Consider the following 17,280-nt stretch of genomic DNA (forward strand, 5'->3'; position numbering starts at 1 on the left):
GTTAATTAATTTATTCCTCACTTGATTTTTGTTCCTATTACAACAGAACCTGACAACAGTACTGGTAAAACATTTTTACTCATGCAAGATTCTTGAATTGGCTCTCTCAGTGAATGGAAAGTACAACTTGTTTTAAAATTATAAAATTCAAAACTTCTCAGTTGTTCAAATAGTAAACGTACCCTCGTGGTCATTTGGAGGGAATTTCTTGTTTTTTTGTTGCCGAGTTGTGAAATCGTTCCGTGATGGGGATTTCACTCTTGCTGAGTATCTTGAACAACAGGGGGCTTTTACCTCCTTCAAACAATGTTGTACCTTCCATTCAGATCATCAGCAATTTCTGCCACTTTTTTTGTCTCAATTCATGAAGGGAAAAACTTCTGTTTTGACACTTCTCGAACTGATAGTCTGAACAGTGGGACTGTAAACTTGTTAAGTTTGGATTCATCATAAGGTCTTGCAGACCAGTGTTAATTTTAACATCTCCAAATTTTTAGGGCAGACTGTTTACTTTTATCGGACTTCTATCCACTCTTTTTAAAACATTATGATAAGCAAAAGTGTCAGAAATTGCTGGTTAAAAACAAAAATTTAAAAAAGGAAAAAAAGAAAAACGTGGGCTAACAAAATGTTTCAGTTCGCCTAATATCCTAAACTTGCCCTTATAACCATTTTGCTTTTCCTTTGTGCCTCAAACATTAACAAATTTTGTGCAGACTTCAGCTCAACGGACGCCAAATCAATCTGTATGTTTTTGTTATTGTTCCTACTCAACCCCCAAACCCCCTATTCCCCTACCCCCCCCTGCCTTCACTGCCCTCAATCATTTGATATCTCACTATCTTTTCCGATGCTATTTTTCTCCTGATAGTTGGAATGTTGAATTTGTGCATAACTTGAATCAGTGGCTCTTGTTTTTACTGCCGAATGAAGGTAGTTTTCACAAGGTCACGAAAAGCTTGAAGTGTGGATGCGAATACTTGAACTTTCTTAAAGGTAGTGGACACTATTGGTAATTGTCAAAGACTAGTCTTCACAGTTGGTGTATCTCAACATATGCATAAAATAACAAACCTGTGAAAATTTGAGCTCAATCGGTGGTCGAAGTTGCGAGATAATAATGAAAGAAAAAACACCATTGTCATACAAAGTTGTGTGCTTTCTGATGCTTGATTTCGAGACCTCAAATTCTAAACTTGAGGTCTCAAAATCAAATCGTTGAAAATTACTTCTTTCTCGAAATCTACGTCACTTTAGAGGGAGCTGTTTCTCACAATGTTATATACTATCAACCTCTCCCCATTACTCGTAATCAAGAAAGGTTTTATGATGTTAATTATTTTGAGTAATTACCAATAGTGTCCATTGCCTTTAACAATAGAAACAATAATGTGTGGTGAAGAAGCCAGCCTCCATTTATGCTTTTGGTTTGGCCTGTTAAAAAGACACATCAAACAAGATGTTTGAATTAAAGAAGTTGTGCTTCAATTAAGAATGTTATCTGTGAGGAGAGAAAACAAATATTCTTCAAATACACTGACTGTATGTTTAACAGAAATTCATAGCTTGTTTAATTTGTGCATGGGTGACTCCACAATAACATAGGCCTTAAATAAGATAACTTGATTTATTTGTTCTACTAATATTTAAATAATTGCTGCACAGATAACTGCTTAATCGTGCATGGATCATATTTACAACTGACCTTGAAAACTGGGTGACTTTTGTTGACAAACGGTTTTGTTTATTAACAAAGGAACTTGTTTTTTTAGAATGGTTTGGAAAAGTTGTGCAACAAACGACCCAATTTGACAGGACACAAGTGCCATGTAAACCTGTTCTTGCACTAGATGTATAAAGTTCAGAAACAGATGTGGTTTAAATACTGCACACAGCTCAAATATCATTTGGTGTATACACACTATGTGGCAAACCCATCTCTAGTTTCCTACTAATTGCATTATTTATGTCGCGAAAAATGCGTCATCATTTAAAGGGAGTTTCACGCCTCCCAATAATCGTAAGAGGATTCGGTAAAATTATCATCGCAAAAAAACAAAACATGTAAGACGGCATGTACAGGGTTTGCCCTTAACTTTTGTAGTGACTAGCCAGCAAAACTAGTTAGGATTTGAAACTTTGCATGGTGGAAATACGATATGGAAAGGTTTGCGGTAACCGATGTAAAACTAGTAAGCTCGTCAATTCATTAGTCCGTCAGGTTTAAGACAGGTTCATCCTTAAAATGAAATAGGGATGCTTTTTAACACTGAACTAGCCAGAAGGACCACTTGGAGTGAATTTTGACTGATCCTCAAGTGTAGCAAGTGGTATTTGGCAAGCAGAAAACTGTTAAGAGGGAATGCTGATTCTAAATAGGTCATGACACCCTAGAAAATGTTTTTTTTAAAAGGACAAAGTGGTCAAAAGGACCTGTTAAAGTTGTTGTTGTTTATTTGGACAATATTAAATTTAAAATAACTGTTTCATAATAGCAGAGTTATTATTGTGTTAAGGTTCTAAAAGTTGAGCAGTTTGTTCCTTTAATGTGCAATGCAAATCGCTTGACAGTTGGCGCAGCATAATTACATGCAAGTCATGGACAATAGACAAATTTTTGCATAAAGCAATTTTAAAAACCTGGCACTTGCGTTTGGACTGTGTGCTAAAGTGGCTTATCCATCAATACTGTACTGATGATCATGCCATATATACAGTAACAATTTATTGGCTAATATTCTGCTGTTGGAATTTCCAGGTTTAATCAAAGGCAAGTGTTTTGTATCATTTTTGTTCATACAAGTCTTTTCTCCGTTCTCTAATGTATTTGTTCTTAATATCGCGAATTGCAACGCATCATGAGTCTTGTCTATAGTTCATGTGTTTTTGTTCTTCAGTATTTCTTACGAAGTCTGGTATGCCAGCGACGAAACTAGGGTGAAATTCTAGGGGCACAAGGGGTGGACAATTTTGATTCTATGTGTCACTGCAGGCACAGGCACAAATTGTGCATGGGGTGGGGTGGGGTGGGGGTACGTCTCTTTCCCCCCTTATTTTTGCCACTGTCTGGTGGACTATGTTATTTCTCACTGCTGTGTCAGTTTGGTGCTTTGCATTGTGCAGAGGCTTGAAGCTGTACGCTGCACTAGTTTTTTGATTCCCAATACTTCGCACTAGTTACAGTTATGTGAAATTGTAATGACCAAGGGTAATCACCAGGATTCAAACCCATACCACGATGACTAAACCACCAGAACTTGAATTCGATGCTCTAAACCATTCGGCCATGACAACATATAATTTGTTGATGTTGGTTTTATCCATAGTATTAAATGGTGCACTAAAGTTATTAATATAAAACGACAAAATGGGAATATGACCCTTAAAGAAAATACCTATAAACTACGCTACCAAGTAACAAATGTAGTTACATGCCTCCCCTAGAATGTAACAATGGGTGCGTTCAATTAGCTTCCCTGGGTTGACCTCTGGTCTGCCCCCGGTACGTTCAAATGTTGTTTATGTCATTCCAAGGGCTCACCCGGGTCAGCCCCCAGTGCCCTGCTTGTGGAGTGGGTCACTTGGAGCTGGCCCCAGTCGCATGACGTCACCACGAGAGAGAGGGTGAGTGATGGTTCGTTTAGCCCTTGTCAGGGAATCACCCGAGTGAGCACCACAGGGTCGACCCAGGGAAGCTAATCGAACGCACCCATTAGGAAGGATCATGTTGCATGCCCATCAATATGGTGTCATAACACCACATTCGGAATGATGCAATGATTCTGTTTCAATTCAGTCTTCTCCTCTACACATTACTTACTCCAATGCATCTTGCATAAGTTTATCATAACATATTGTAGAAGCACCTTTCATTTCTTCGTTTTTTAAAACTTGATTTTGATTCTTTCATAGTCATGAAATTATTATTGAAACGATACCTTTGACCATCTTGGATTTTGTTGTTCAAACAATTAATTATTATATGTTACCATCTTGGTTTCCAAAACAAGTACAGTGTACATTTTTTAATATAAACATTTGGGTAAAGTTGTGCGGACTTATAATAGACTTCTTAATTCAAAACATGTCTTTCAAACTGATGGGTTTCCTTTCAAAAATATTTATGTTCGGAGAAGGTTTTGTAAAAATAAAATGTGAATTTTTGAAATGGTATCTCCAGTGCGGCCTATTTTGAAACTTTCACACCAGTATGGAAAGTTTTTATCTTTAGAGAAAGAGATCAACCCTATCTGTAAAAGCACTTGTATAAACACTACTACTGCTGTAGCTAATCTTGAAACTCTGATGTTTGCATTCCACTATCAATAATATTGTAAACTTGTCCTGGTATCGATGCAATATGGAATGTCCAAGGAACATGCCAGTACAAAAAAACAACACCCCAGCACTATTTAAGGAACATGCACAATGCGAATCTCTTACTCAAGTAGTAAGATTCCCCAAGCATCAGACCAAGCAACCACTGGGATCATTAACGCAGTCTTTATTTCTTGTATTGTCAGACGACGACGAGGCTGATTTTGTGAAGTCTGGCTCGATGGATTTACTGGATAGCTCTCTACTCATTGTGAAGGGACTGAAGAGAAACACTGAGTATGTTATGCAGATAGTGGCGGTCAATGATAACGGAGCGACCAAAGGACCAAATCAGAGAGAGAAAACACTAGGCGGAGGTAAGCAACACATTTTCATTCTGTCAGTTAAAGTCCTTTCTCAAGGAATAATGACGTGAAATACATGTGGGGATCGAACATTTCACACGACTCTGCACCCGCTGCCAGTGATTTTTAGCGTCGTACCAGTAAATTCATTCATGACTGAACAAGTCCAGTAGTCTTGTGTTTTCTCGTAGGATGTCCTTTACCAAGGAGAAGAGTTTTTTTTTTTTAAATGAAGGTGCAATGTTTTTCTGTGTAAATTTTTAATCTTTTATCTTAAGTTCACTTCTGTAGATTTGTTATTAGCTGGGATCCATGGGAGATCAGTGAGTTTTTCTTACTGAATTGATTTCCCAGGATGAACAAGAAATAAATAAATAAATAAATAAATAAATATATAAATGCCTTGATTCTCTTCTAAAGCAGTTCGAGCTCTATGACCGATATATTCAAATGTACTTTTTGTTTTGACAACACAGAAGCTGCAGTAGCGCCTCCTATCTACGTGAGAGGTTGGTTCATTGCTCTATCTCATCATCATCGGTAGCCTTGTTATGTATCCTGCTGCTAGTACTGTGTATCCTCAAGAGCCAGAGAGGTGGAAAGTACAATGGTAAGAACATAATCCATCAATCTAATCTCATCACTCCACCTTAAAGGAACATAACAAAATTGGTTCTTGCTAACAAAACAGTTGCTGGCAGTGTAAGCACTTTATATTATCCACCATATATATGAACTGACAACTGTAGAAGTTTGAGAATCGTACTGGCCATCTGGGTCACGAGGAAATGGTGAAACACGATTACACATTTTGCATGACATCGATTAAAAAAAAAAACAAATAAATATAAGGCTCACTGAGCGATAAACTCCAAACGGAAAATTAGTTTTTTTTTCTTTCTCATCAAACATGACATTACCGACAGAAATATTTAAAGGGAATGATTTCCACTGTCATTAACATTAGACTATGTAGGTTCTATTTAAATCTGTGATCTTAGACGATTTTTTTCTTCTTATCATTTCTGTAATGTTCCTTTAATCTCAACTGATAATCCCGTGTTTATCTTTATCTGAATACTGATAATCCAATATAAATGTTTTTTGAGATATCCCTGAAAATCCAGAGTGAACATGTCTACACAGGAAGAATAACCCCCTAGAAAAATATATTGACCCATTTCACCTGACTGTCATCAGCAGAAAAATCTTGAATGCGCCATACTGGTGGGCAATTTCAGTAAAGTGTGCATTTTAGGCAACGCGGCATTAATACACGTAAACCTAACTGCCCACCAACATGGTGAGCGTGGCATTGGTCACCGCGTGTGATGCGCGTGCAAGGGGTCAACAATCTGAGAAATGTACTGCGGTAATGCTTCCTATATTGAAATCTGTTTTTACATAACCACACTACTTCTTCGAAGTGAAATGTTTCTAGAATGCTTTATACTGTCAAAAGCTGCTGTAGGCTTCTGACCATTAGTTTATATTGCCATTAGTTTTAAGAGTGATAACCAAATGTATACATTCCCTTTTAAAGCACTGGACACTATTGGTCATTACTCAAAATAATTGTTTGCATAAAACTTACTTGGTAACAAGCAATGGAGAGCTGCTGAAAGTATAAAACATTGTGAGAATTGGCTCCCTCTGAAGTAACAGTGTTCTTGAGAAAGAGGTATTTTCTTACCCAAATAATAAAAGACTTCAGCTGAAGCTTGTTTTATGCATCTGTAAGCACACTAAGTAATGCAACAAAGGTGTTTTTCTTTTCATTATTCTCTTGCAAATGCGATTACCAATTGAGCGCAAATTTTCACGTTTGTTATTTTATGCATATGTTTGAATACACCAAGTTAGACCATTACCCAATGTATCTATTCCCTTTAATGATGTTTGTTTTATCTCTTGCTTGTAGTGTCTGATAAGGAGCAGCAGAGGAAGGAGATATTGAGAGCACACCTCTCAAGGATGATGGAGGATTTGAGGAGTTCGATCCAACAAGTAAGTCTACTCTTAAGGCCGGTTTAAAGTCGGTCGCGCGATGGTCGCGCGATTGAAATCTTGACATGCAATCCTAAAAAAAAACACAGTTTATAGTCATTGCTGAGGCCCGTCCATCGCAGCAACTGACTATAACTCGGCCTTTCAGATAATAGAGAGGTTTCGCAAGTCTACGGATACACAAACAGATATCGATACGTCGACACTTTGTGTTTTCACGTGATGCGTATTAGTGACTATCGTGTTTTGCGCACACATTAAACCGATGCAGGAGCTCATACACGCAAGTAGAAAAACGGATACGGTTACTATATCCATATCTGTATCTTTATACGTACGCTCGAGAAACCTCTCTATTAACAGGATTCAAAGTTTGTTTACTACATGCATTATGGTGTTGGTGCTGGTGATCAATTAAGACCGCAGCCCAATTTAATAAAGTTGTTAAGCTTTGCAAATTTCTTGGTTAGGCAAGGAGTGACCATGGTACCAGATGTAGCAATGGTAACTGTATGGTAACTGTTCAAAGCTGACTTCCAGAACATTATTTGGTCACAAATTGTAATTGTTTGGTCACGTGGTGTTGCCTTGTAGCCAAAACAGATTGGCCCGACTGAATCAACATGGGGGGGGGGGGGGGTGCTATTAGAGTTAAAAAGCTCCGTATGAAGAGGCTGTCTATTTATACAATTGTTGAATACCTGAAGCATCGCCGACCAAGTTTCTAAAGTTTCACAAAAATTTAGCTTGGTGTTGAAGGTTAATTCATATTTAAACACATTTCTTAATTTTTATTTGATTTCAACCAATCAGGGACAATCCTGACGGTGAGCTCCCAAGAGGGTCACAGGGCAGTCTCCGTGACAGTGAACCAGGCAGCAGTGACACTGACAGCCTGAAGGAATATGCCGATGGTGAACTCGGCAAATTCAATGAGGAGGGTTCCTTCATCGGCCAGTATGGCGACAAGAAACAGAGACCAGCTGATGATGGCGAGCAGGGAGGTGCCGCTTACTCAACGTTCGTTTGAGGCGGCCACACCCGTTTCGGAGAAACACTGTCAACAGAGTATCTTATTAAAATATGGGCAAAAGGGTAGGGATTAACCGCCCATTTCTTCTTCAGACCCACCCCCTTTTTAGACATTTTGAATGGCTGGAACGTGCTGTGCTGTGTGATGTGCAGAGATGTTTGTTCTCTCGATGGAGACATGAAAAACGATGGTTCCACAAGGTCACATCTCTGAAGTTCCTTATCCTGTATTTTTCAAGTTGAAACTATTTTATGTGTTGAAGATTTCTTTGTTGTTGTTCTTTTTTAAAACTCATTTGGCAACTTTGTGCTCGTTAGCTTTTAGATGATAATGTTAATCATGAAGGGATATCGAAGCAACATTCCTAGAGAAAACCAAATCTTTAACCCAAATTTTTTTGTTTTGGGGACTTGATTTACCACAACAACAAAATTTTTAACATTTCTTTCAAGTACCTGGTAATCCTTAAACAGTTGTCCAATTTTCTTAGGGTATTTTTATTTGTTATTATTTGATTGGATTTTCCAAAGTACTGAGGATGCAGTACTAAGTATGTAAATTACGGCAATGATTTGTGTCAGTGATACTTCTTTAACCAACACTCAGTCATATCTGACAAACATATCAATTCCTGAACCTGTATTTTGTAAAAAAGAACTAGACACACATTCTTCTTTTTTTAGCGTTAATGTTAGCCGCTGTTCTGGCAGGCATTTATGATTATTTTGTATTTAAATGTTAACCTTTTGAAAGTGTAGCATGGCAGCTTTTAGTTTAACTGTAAACAAACTATCTACATAAAACTATTTAAAAAAAAAAAATATTAGAATAGATGGTCCCTTTGAACTGAACAAAAATCCTGTGCTCAAGTTCTGATAATTCAAAAGCGGCAAAAATTCAGAGAGCTGATGGATTTCTGTGTTGTCCATTTTGACGACTTTTGTCATTTTGCACTTTACAAAAGTGAGCACCGTAGTTGGTTAGGCTGTGCACCTTAGCAAGACACCTGCGTTATGCATGGCATAGGGGCTATTTATAATACATGTAGTGCATCATTTAGAGGGTGGTAGCTTTTCCTGTATTTTTTATATTAATATCATGATGTGGTTTATAAATTGATGCGATGTTAAAATACCTACACAAAGTCTCTGTGGTAAATAGAATCTGACTTTTTTCTGAGCACCGAGAGAGTTTTCACATAGCACAGTTTGTTTGATCCTTTAGTCACAGGAGACTCGTTAATGATGCTGGCACTCAACCTAGACTGGTACCATGTATTAACCCTCAATGTCACCTGTGGTTTTCTACATGGGACAGTTGATATTGAAATCTACTTCATGACTAAAAGTTTGCAAAATCATTTGGCAACTTTAAAAAAAATAAAAACCCCACAAATACAAAAAACAGGAAAACTATGTTTGAAGAACTTTAACAGAAGTGTTGGTCCAGAGTTCCCTTCCACACATTGTCGTTTTGCTGAGCATGCTTACAGAAAATGCAGGAAGGGAATTAAGAAATGTTAATGGTGCTTATGAAATAATAAAGCGCCTTGTAGATTGTAATACAGCAAGAACTTATGTAAAAAGTGCAAACAATGTAGTGCTCAATTAAGTGTAGTACCCTGACTGCTAATCAACTGCCATCAAAGAGTAACAAGGCAGTGTATATAGCAACCAGGCTAATTAAGATAAGTAACACGTCTTAGAAATATTTTAAAGCTTAGTAAAACTAATTTTGAAATTTGGTCTTCAAAACACTTGCTTGTTCTCTCAGTCATACTTGGCAGCATGCTCAAACTGGTGACCAGCTTTTAAGTCTACTTGGTAGTTCTTGTGTGACTTGGTTATCATTGTGGATGTATCAAGATGTGGTGATAGCAAAGTACCAGTGCCTGGAGAAAGTAGGCACGTGGTCATCGGAAGCAAATGAAACAAAATGGCTGCGACAGAAATTAGTTCTCCGTTGTTTCTCGGTTGTCACAGACAAAAAAAAAATCTGTGAGTTTTAAGACGTTAGCTTTTTGATAACAAAAGGAAGAGAGGAAAAAAGAAAAAAATGAATTTGTGTAGCCTTTTGGCACAAGTGAGTTACTAAAGTGGTTTGTTGTTCACTCACAAGAGTGTTCTGGGGTCGATTTCACAAAGGTAGTCCTAACTTAGGACTAGTCCTAGGCAATGCTAAGAGATAGGACCGGTCCTAAGTTAGGATGAGTTACTGGTCCTAACTTAGGACTGGTCCTATCTCTTAGCATTACCTAGGACTAGTCCTAAGTTAGGACTACCTTTGTGAAATCCACCCCAGTATGATTGTGTAACTAACTTTACAATACCACCCATACACAAGTTAAATGTACATGTACTTAGCTGTAGTATCTTGTATAATATTATGTACCGTTATGCTGTATATGACTTAGTGTAGCATAGCTATGTCGTATTTTACTATGTGCATTCATCTTGTAATGGAGCCAGAATTCTTGAGGATTTAAAAAAAAAAAAAAAAATATCCACTGTTTTAATGTACCTGTAATATCTATATTGATAATGGTTTAACACACTAAGTAGAACCACTTTTAGCTTAGAGACGTGTGTGCATATACGCAGAGTTGTATGATATTCTAAAAGCCCCATTTGTTTGGTCTCTATTTGCATATAGGGACCAGTGGACAAATTGAAAGGTGTTTATACTATATGAGTTTGCAATTTGAAATTTGCTATTTGTTTTTTAAAACAGAGATTGAGAAGATGTGCTGTGTAGATTATAAGTATTTTTTATTACTCTTTTTTTTTTTAATTATATTTTATTGCTGGTCTCTGCACTTGCCAAGCTAGGTTGAGGCTTAAGTAGATGCAACAGTGAGGATGTGTCCGAAACAGCGACTTCGGCTACAGCTACGGCTAGGACGTCTGCATCTGCCTATTCTTCAATACTGGCAGACGTGCTGATCTAGCCGTAGCCGAACTCACCGTATTGGACACAGGCTAATAGAAGATGGTTTCTATTGTGCATATTCTTGTAGTGTAATAAATTAACCAGATTAGTTTTTACAAAGTTTTAAGTTAACCTGCAGACTTAGGTGCAGAAGAACGTATGTAAAATTAAGTTAAGGAATGAGATTTTCCTCTCAATCTGTCCCCTTCCCATGATGCAATTGGGTGGGCTATTTTTAGCCTCCCGTAATGGGAATGAAAGGATGTTAATTTTACAATGCTCTTGTATGATACTGTGATTTTTATTACCTTTTTAATTGATCTTCGTTTTTGTGATATTCTATCTTTGTTTAATCCAGTTCTCCATTCCCCATTGTTTTTTATTTTGTTTATTTTTTTTTTTTTTTTTTTTTTTTTTTTGGGGGGGGGAGGAAACTGATGTTTGTTTTTAATTTTTCATTTTATGCAGCTTTTTGTCTTCTTCATTCATGTTCCTTGAATTTGAGCAACCCCAATTGTAGATTTGGCAAAATTGCTTTAATGCATACCATCCAAGCAGCACTAAGCGCCGAAGTGCCCCCATATAATAAGCATTTGAATGAAAATGATTTGGGAGAAGTGTATTTTATTTTCTCAAAATTACTTTCATTGTCTTGAAGCCGCCATGAAAATCAAAACCAAAACCAAAATCAAGTTACCTTGTTGTAATGATGAGGTGAATGGGGAAAGCTATAACAACCTTAGACAAATTTTTAAAACCATATCAAAACACACTGCAGTGAAATGAGACAAGTTTTGAATCATAACGGATTTCACTCTAGCCTATATATCTACATGTACATCACCATGTCTGTATTATTGTTAGGTTTTCTCATTAAAGGAACACGTTGCCTTGGATCGGACGAGTTGGTCAAAACAAAAGCGTTTGTAACCGTTTTTTATATAATGCATATGGTTGGAAAGATGTTTTAAAAGTAGAATACAATGATCTACACAAGTTTGCCTCAAAATTGCGTGGTTTTCCTTCTACTGTGCGAACTAACACGTTCGGCCATTTATGGGAGTCAAAATTTTGACCCCCATAAATGGCCGACGTGTTAGTCGACGAGGTAAAGGGAAAACCACGCAATTTTGAGGCATGTTTGTGTGGATCATTGTATTCTACTTTTACAAGATCTTTCCAGCCATATGCATTTTATAAAAAACGGTTGCAAACGCTTTCCAAAGACCAACTCGACCGATCCAAGGCAATGTGTTCCTTTAAACAGATGTATGTAAAGTTGCACTGTTTAAAGAAACACCGAAATGTTACAGTATTGTTTTATGCAGAGTCCTCATTTAAATACCATTAACCTTTTACAAGTTTTGGAATTGTTAAAATTCCTTCTGAACGGATTCATAAATGCTTTATGGATAATTAAGCTTGTGTGATATCCCATTAGCCTTTTTGAGGTATGGTGGACATGTCCAACATTTCTCAAAATTACTTATAAATGAAGTCGCTTGTGAAGTGATTTTGTTTTGTCAGGATAATTGGATCGTTTTTTAAAGTGGGTAAAAATACAAAGTTGATCTGTATTGCATGCTCTGATGCTTATAAATTATGGTTGAGCTGTAGATAGTGAATATGAACGCTGGTCTATGTAACTTGTACATTTTTAAAAGTGGCGTTGAGTAATTTGTTTAACTGATTGGAATGTAAAAGCTATAGGGGATTTAAATCAAAGCTTACCATTTTTTTTAATCGAATTTTCAAACCTGTACAAATCACTTACTTCACAGCTTGTAGAAAAAAAACTTTTGACTGGTTTTTCTTTCGAATTAATATTTCTATCAAAATGATGATGCTAATTATGCAGCTTTAATAAAAGGCTTTTGAATCAATTTTATTGTCACTTGTAGTTGTTGCAAATCCATTGTTAATCAGTACTGTCAAAAAGGCTTTTTATCTGGTGTTTAAATAAAATTAAAATGTTGTTTAAAACACAATTAGATCTACTGTTTCATTATTCGTTTGTTTATGTATGTGTCAAGTACAAAACACAACTAAGCATTTCACCTCCTGCTGTAAACAATAGTCCAAGAGCAATTTAGGTAATAATATAGGCCAAAATCTGAAGAAAAAAAGCTTTAAAAAAAAGACATTTTTCAGGATAGGTTCAGGAATGTGCCTACAATCCCGGCTCAAATGCTGAGCCACCCATTCCTAATTTTATATAAAACAATCCCCTGTGCACTTCCCATTCGCAACAACAAATTTGTCCCCCCGCTCAATGTTGAATATAATGCGGGAGAAGATCGGCAATTGGAACCAACATTGAAAGGTGGGGGGGGGGCCAAAAAGAGATATGGCCGGGATTGTAGAAGGACATCAATCCCCCCCCCCCCCTGGAGCTCTTTGCAAAATCCAAGATGCATCCAAAATGGCCGTCATTTCCGAACCTTATCATAACTATCCAACCAGACATGCTGTAAATACAAATAAAGTACCTAATTTAAAAAAAGGGTCTTCGACTTGGCCTACTTCCAGTTAAGTGTTTGATTAACAGTTTAGTCAAGATAGCTGCAGATATGCAGAGTTTATCAAACTGTTAAATTTCATAATGAACTTTTGATAAACACAAATATAGCTTATTATTCAACAATTTTTTTAAGTTTCAAATGCATCAATATTATTGGTGTTTCAATGTAGACCAATGTTTCTCTAAAATTCAACAAAACGGTCTAATGGTTTTTTAAACGGTACAATATTTTTGTATTTTTCTTTAACAAGCAAAACATTACTGCCATGCGGTGAATTTCCGGGTGGCGCCCCTTTTTTGAGATACAAACAAAATCATAAATCCTGCATCCTTCTTCTTCTTCTTGTTCTTCTTCCTTTAAAGTGCTGCTTCAGAAAATTTGAAGATTACCGCACTTCCTAGATAGAACTAACCAATGCTTTGGAGCTTTGTTATCCTTTGGCAAAAGGTGCGTTATAAATACGGTTATTATTATTATTATTATTATTATTATTATTATTATATTATTTTCAATTGGTGATTATCCAAAATAAAATCACTGAACATTTAAAACTTGGAACTAGCCCTCTTATTATATTTGCGCCAGAAACTGTATCCTGGGTCTGTCCACACTAATGCCCACTAGATAGTCCGTTTGTGACAGTGCCACCTGTATTTTTTTTTTTACCAATTATTAGGAGTTTTACGTTTACAGCCACAACCCAAAAGGTTCATGATGACTGTCCCTTAATTTTTTTTTTCTTTAAAAAAATCACATTGCATTATTTCCCCCAGAATGTAAATTGAGAGTTGAGACCACTAGTGCGCCACCAAGCGGCGTTGATGGTTTTGAAATATTGGGTTATACTATTCGCTAAATAGGGTTATTCCTTATATACTTGGATCAACGACAAATGTAATACTTTTGTATACAATAAAAAAATATTTACGAGCTTTTAAGCTGAACAAAAGGAGATCATATTTTTATTTACCTGTCATATTATACAGGAGATATATATTATTTATAGCAACTGATCATTACTGACGACAAAAGATAACCCTAAAGATTAAATGACATGACCCTCGTCAACTGTGCATTACCATGCGGGTTGCGATGTGCAGACGTCTTTGGATGCGTTATTTAGCAAAGGGGAAATCTTGTGTGTCCTTGATTTGCTAGCTTGCCTGAAGCCTGCGCCCAAAACTGCAGCAAGCTGGAATCTGGTTTTGTCTCCACACACGTCCACTGCGGTTGTGTTTCTTAGCTTCTTGCTCTGAAGACTGAAGTCAAAGACTGACGTTAGGCATCAACGAAGGGAGGCAGACTTCGTAAGTAATTATTTTCGTTGACCTGTTTTCTTCCCAAAACGTTTCTTTTAGTTTATTCTGCATGTAACTTTATAGCCAGCATTTTTTGCTAATTGTAAGATGTTTTGAAAAACGGAAGAAAACGTTTCTTTTGTACTGCTCTCGGGATGTTTTCATGGAGGAAAGGTCCGATATTACGAAGTGCTTTCCCTCATCCATGGTTGGAGATGGTTGGAGCATAGAGCAAGGACGGTTGGAGTATTGCTCTACTGTCTGGAACATGGAGCAAATGTGGCATAAAAGTAGAGCATACTTGTGATAATATGAAGTTATAAAGTGTAGTTGAATCCTAGAGTAGACTGCATGGACAATGATGGACAGCAGTAGACTAGTGTAGTAGTAAAAGCAGACTATACCTAGGCCTAGGGGGGAAAACCTTGTTCGTTGGCTCCAGATCCAGCAGAGGGTGTGATGCGGATAGCCTGTGTCTTTGTACTGTGACTAAGAGTAAGACTCTAGGAAATAGGAGGCTATGGCTATGTATGGTTACAAACAAAATTTAACCCCAAGTAAAGCAATGGATTGGTTGGTTGGAGTCTTGACTTGAGCATGAAGTAAGGAGTGAGGCATGATGGTAGACGCAGTCAGACTGTGGAAACCAGACATTTTAAATTTTCAATTTAATTTGAATATCATTTTTTGGGGATGGGATGGCAAGTGGTTGCACTGGCAAATCCGTTTTTCCATGCTACTTTTGTAAATGTATTGAACCATAATTCAAGTGCCTTTGCTTTGACAGTTGGTGGGGGGGGGGGGGGGGGGGTGGAGGGAAAACTTTCGGTATGGCGCCACCACTTTCCACTTATTTTTACAAGAAGGGATATATCATTATCATTGAGGTAAATTAGAAACTATACCGGTATTTCATATCGAACCTCCGGGGGAGGTTCTGAGCGGAAAAATCCTACCCCTGCCCCAGTGATTGGGGTGCAGATTCATTTTTTCGAAATTTTGACATTATCGGTCATCTAGATGACCAATCTAGATGACCGATAATCAAGATGGCCGATAATGTCAAAATTTTGAAAACAGGAATCTATGACTGATAATGACAAAATTAAGAAAAAAAGGAATCTAGCGATGATCGATAATGTCAAAATTTCGAAAAAAGGAATCTAGCACCCCAGTCACTGGGTCTACTCCTACCCTCCCTCTTTCTGGTTGCACCAGATTTGAGACACTCTATAAATGGAATGGAGAATGAGGGTAATGGGGGATATAGGTTGTAAAAATATTAGCATCTTTCCATTTCATTTCAAGTTCTGTGTGTTGTGGGAAGATAGTTTCTTCCTTTTTCTTCGTTTCTGTCTACCCTTCTGGTGTCCTATGGAAAATAGAAATTTACAATTCACTGCTTGGTGCCCCCAGATTCCTAGAAATGTTTCAATACAAATTCATAACTTTCTCATAGAGAGATGCCCTTTACTAAGGAGAAAATGTCTTGGTTTCGTGCTCTTCCACTTTCAAAATGGAAGCATCAGGCTTGAACTTGTTTGTAAAACTTATACGGTTTGAGGCAATTAATCACTTTTGAGGTAGTCATGGGGCTTACAAGTCAGTTTCAAAGACAATTCCTTAAAAAACAAACTTTTAAATCTTTTACGTTGGTTTTGAAGCATGAGAGCATTTTGTGCAGGTTCTGTTGTTGTGATTTTTGAATGATTTCATGAAGTGGTAGTGCATGGGTCACTTTTAATTTCTAATGTCAAGGGTCTCATCATGCCAATCCAGCCCCTCTGACCCTCTCCTCAGAAGAGGAAGACAGACCAGTGTTTGTGTTGTTTTGGGTCAGATCATAAAAATGTCAAACTCAACCTCCACATCATACTGCACAGCAGGCCTGTTCCCATACTTTGAGCTTAAAAGTTTAATTGCAGTGGTGTTGTTTGTGTCTAAAATGTTGAAAGTATTACAAAAAGCTTTCCTGATAAAGGTTGGTATTCTTCTTTTTGTGTCCTTGGTGTGGTGTGGTGGTGTTGGAATTATCCAGGGCCGCGATAAGGATGCTTCAACCATGTTGGTACGATGTAATAATATCTCTTTTATCACAAAGCTTGAAAGCATTGTTAAGTCTTTCTCGGAATGGTGTACTGAGGGTAACTGTGTTAAATAATAGCACTGTGTATTTAAGCTCTTACAGTAGCTGTGTACTCTCACATGATTGGAAAGTCTGTACATGTACATTGTGTACAAGCGGTGAATGTGGACCCATCCATCACAATCAGTCCCCACAATACCACAGACCTCTACTCAATCAACTTTTATTCAAAGATAACTGTGGAATTTGTTTTGCAGTGTGACCTTTGCTTACTCCTTTCAGTCACTCATCTGAAACTTTCTTATTCACAATTTTAGACAATTGTAGCAGCTTGTCCTTGCCAACATGGAGCCTCTGTAATTAGAGATGGCAAGGCACATGTTTGATAAAATAACTGGCTTGTATGGTGAATTGTATGGTGAAGGTAAAGGGGACATCATTTGATTGGGATCTTGTGCTAGTGGCAAGGTGTTTTTAGCCAGAGAGTTTGAAGGCGTGCCTACATAGATGAGGAGGAAAAGAAAGGAACGTTGTCTGTCCATGCAAGGTGATCACAACCAGTCCCAGATAGGGCCTCCTGGTAGGCTTTGTCCCATTTCCATGGCTGAAGGACTCCAATGTTCCAAATTAAAATGTCCTCATTCATCCAGAGTTAATGTTATTCTACATAACAGGACCATCCTTGGTTAACAGACTGTTTCTTGAAGATCTATAGCAGGGCTCA

General features: G+C 37.4%; 2 protein-coding genes across 3 annotated transcripts in view; both read left to right on the top strand.

Annotated features, from left to right (window-relative positions):
- Positions 1 to 12,641, top strand: part of LOC139949384 (neuronal cell adhesion molecule-like) — an 84,725-nt gene extending 72,084 nt beyond the window's left edge. The window contains 6 exon segments of the mRNA XM_071947745.1: positions 4,524 to 4,694; positions 5,159 to 5,205; positions 5,208 to 5,292; positions 6,604 to 6,624; positions 6,627 to 6,693; positions 7,503 to 12,641. Of these exon segments, the coding sequence (XP_071803846.1) occupies positions 4,524 to 4,694; positions 5,159 to 5,205; positions 5,208 to 5,292; positions 6,604 to 6,624; positions 6,627 to 6,693; positions 7,503 to 7,719 (608 nt within the window). The 3' untranslated portion in view covers positions 7,720 to 12,641.
- A 1,634-nt stretch (positions 12,642 to 14,275) lies between these two features.
- LOC139949906 (contactin-2-like) overlaps positions 14,276 to 17,280 on the top strand; it is an 85,134-nt gene continuing 82,129 nt past the window's right edge. For both annotated transcript variants that reach the window (XM_071948480.1, XM_071948494.1), the window contains exon 1: positions 14,276 to 14,479. The gene's annotated coding sequence lies outside the window, so the exon portion shown is untranslated. The remainder of the gene's footprint in view (positions 14,480 to 17,280) is intronic.

The sequence above is a fragment of the Asterias amurensis genome, chromosome 2, assembly GCF_032118995.1.
Source record: "Asterias amurensis chromosome 2, ASM3211899v1".
NCBI lineage: Eukaryota > Metazoa > Echinodermata > Asteroidea > Forcipulatida > Asteriidae > Asterias > Asterias amurensis.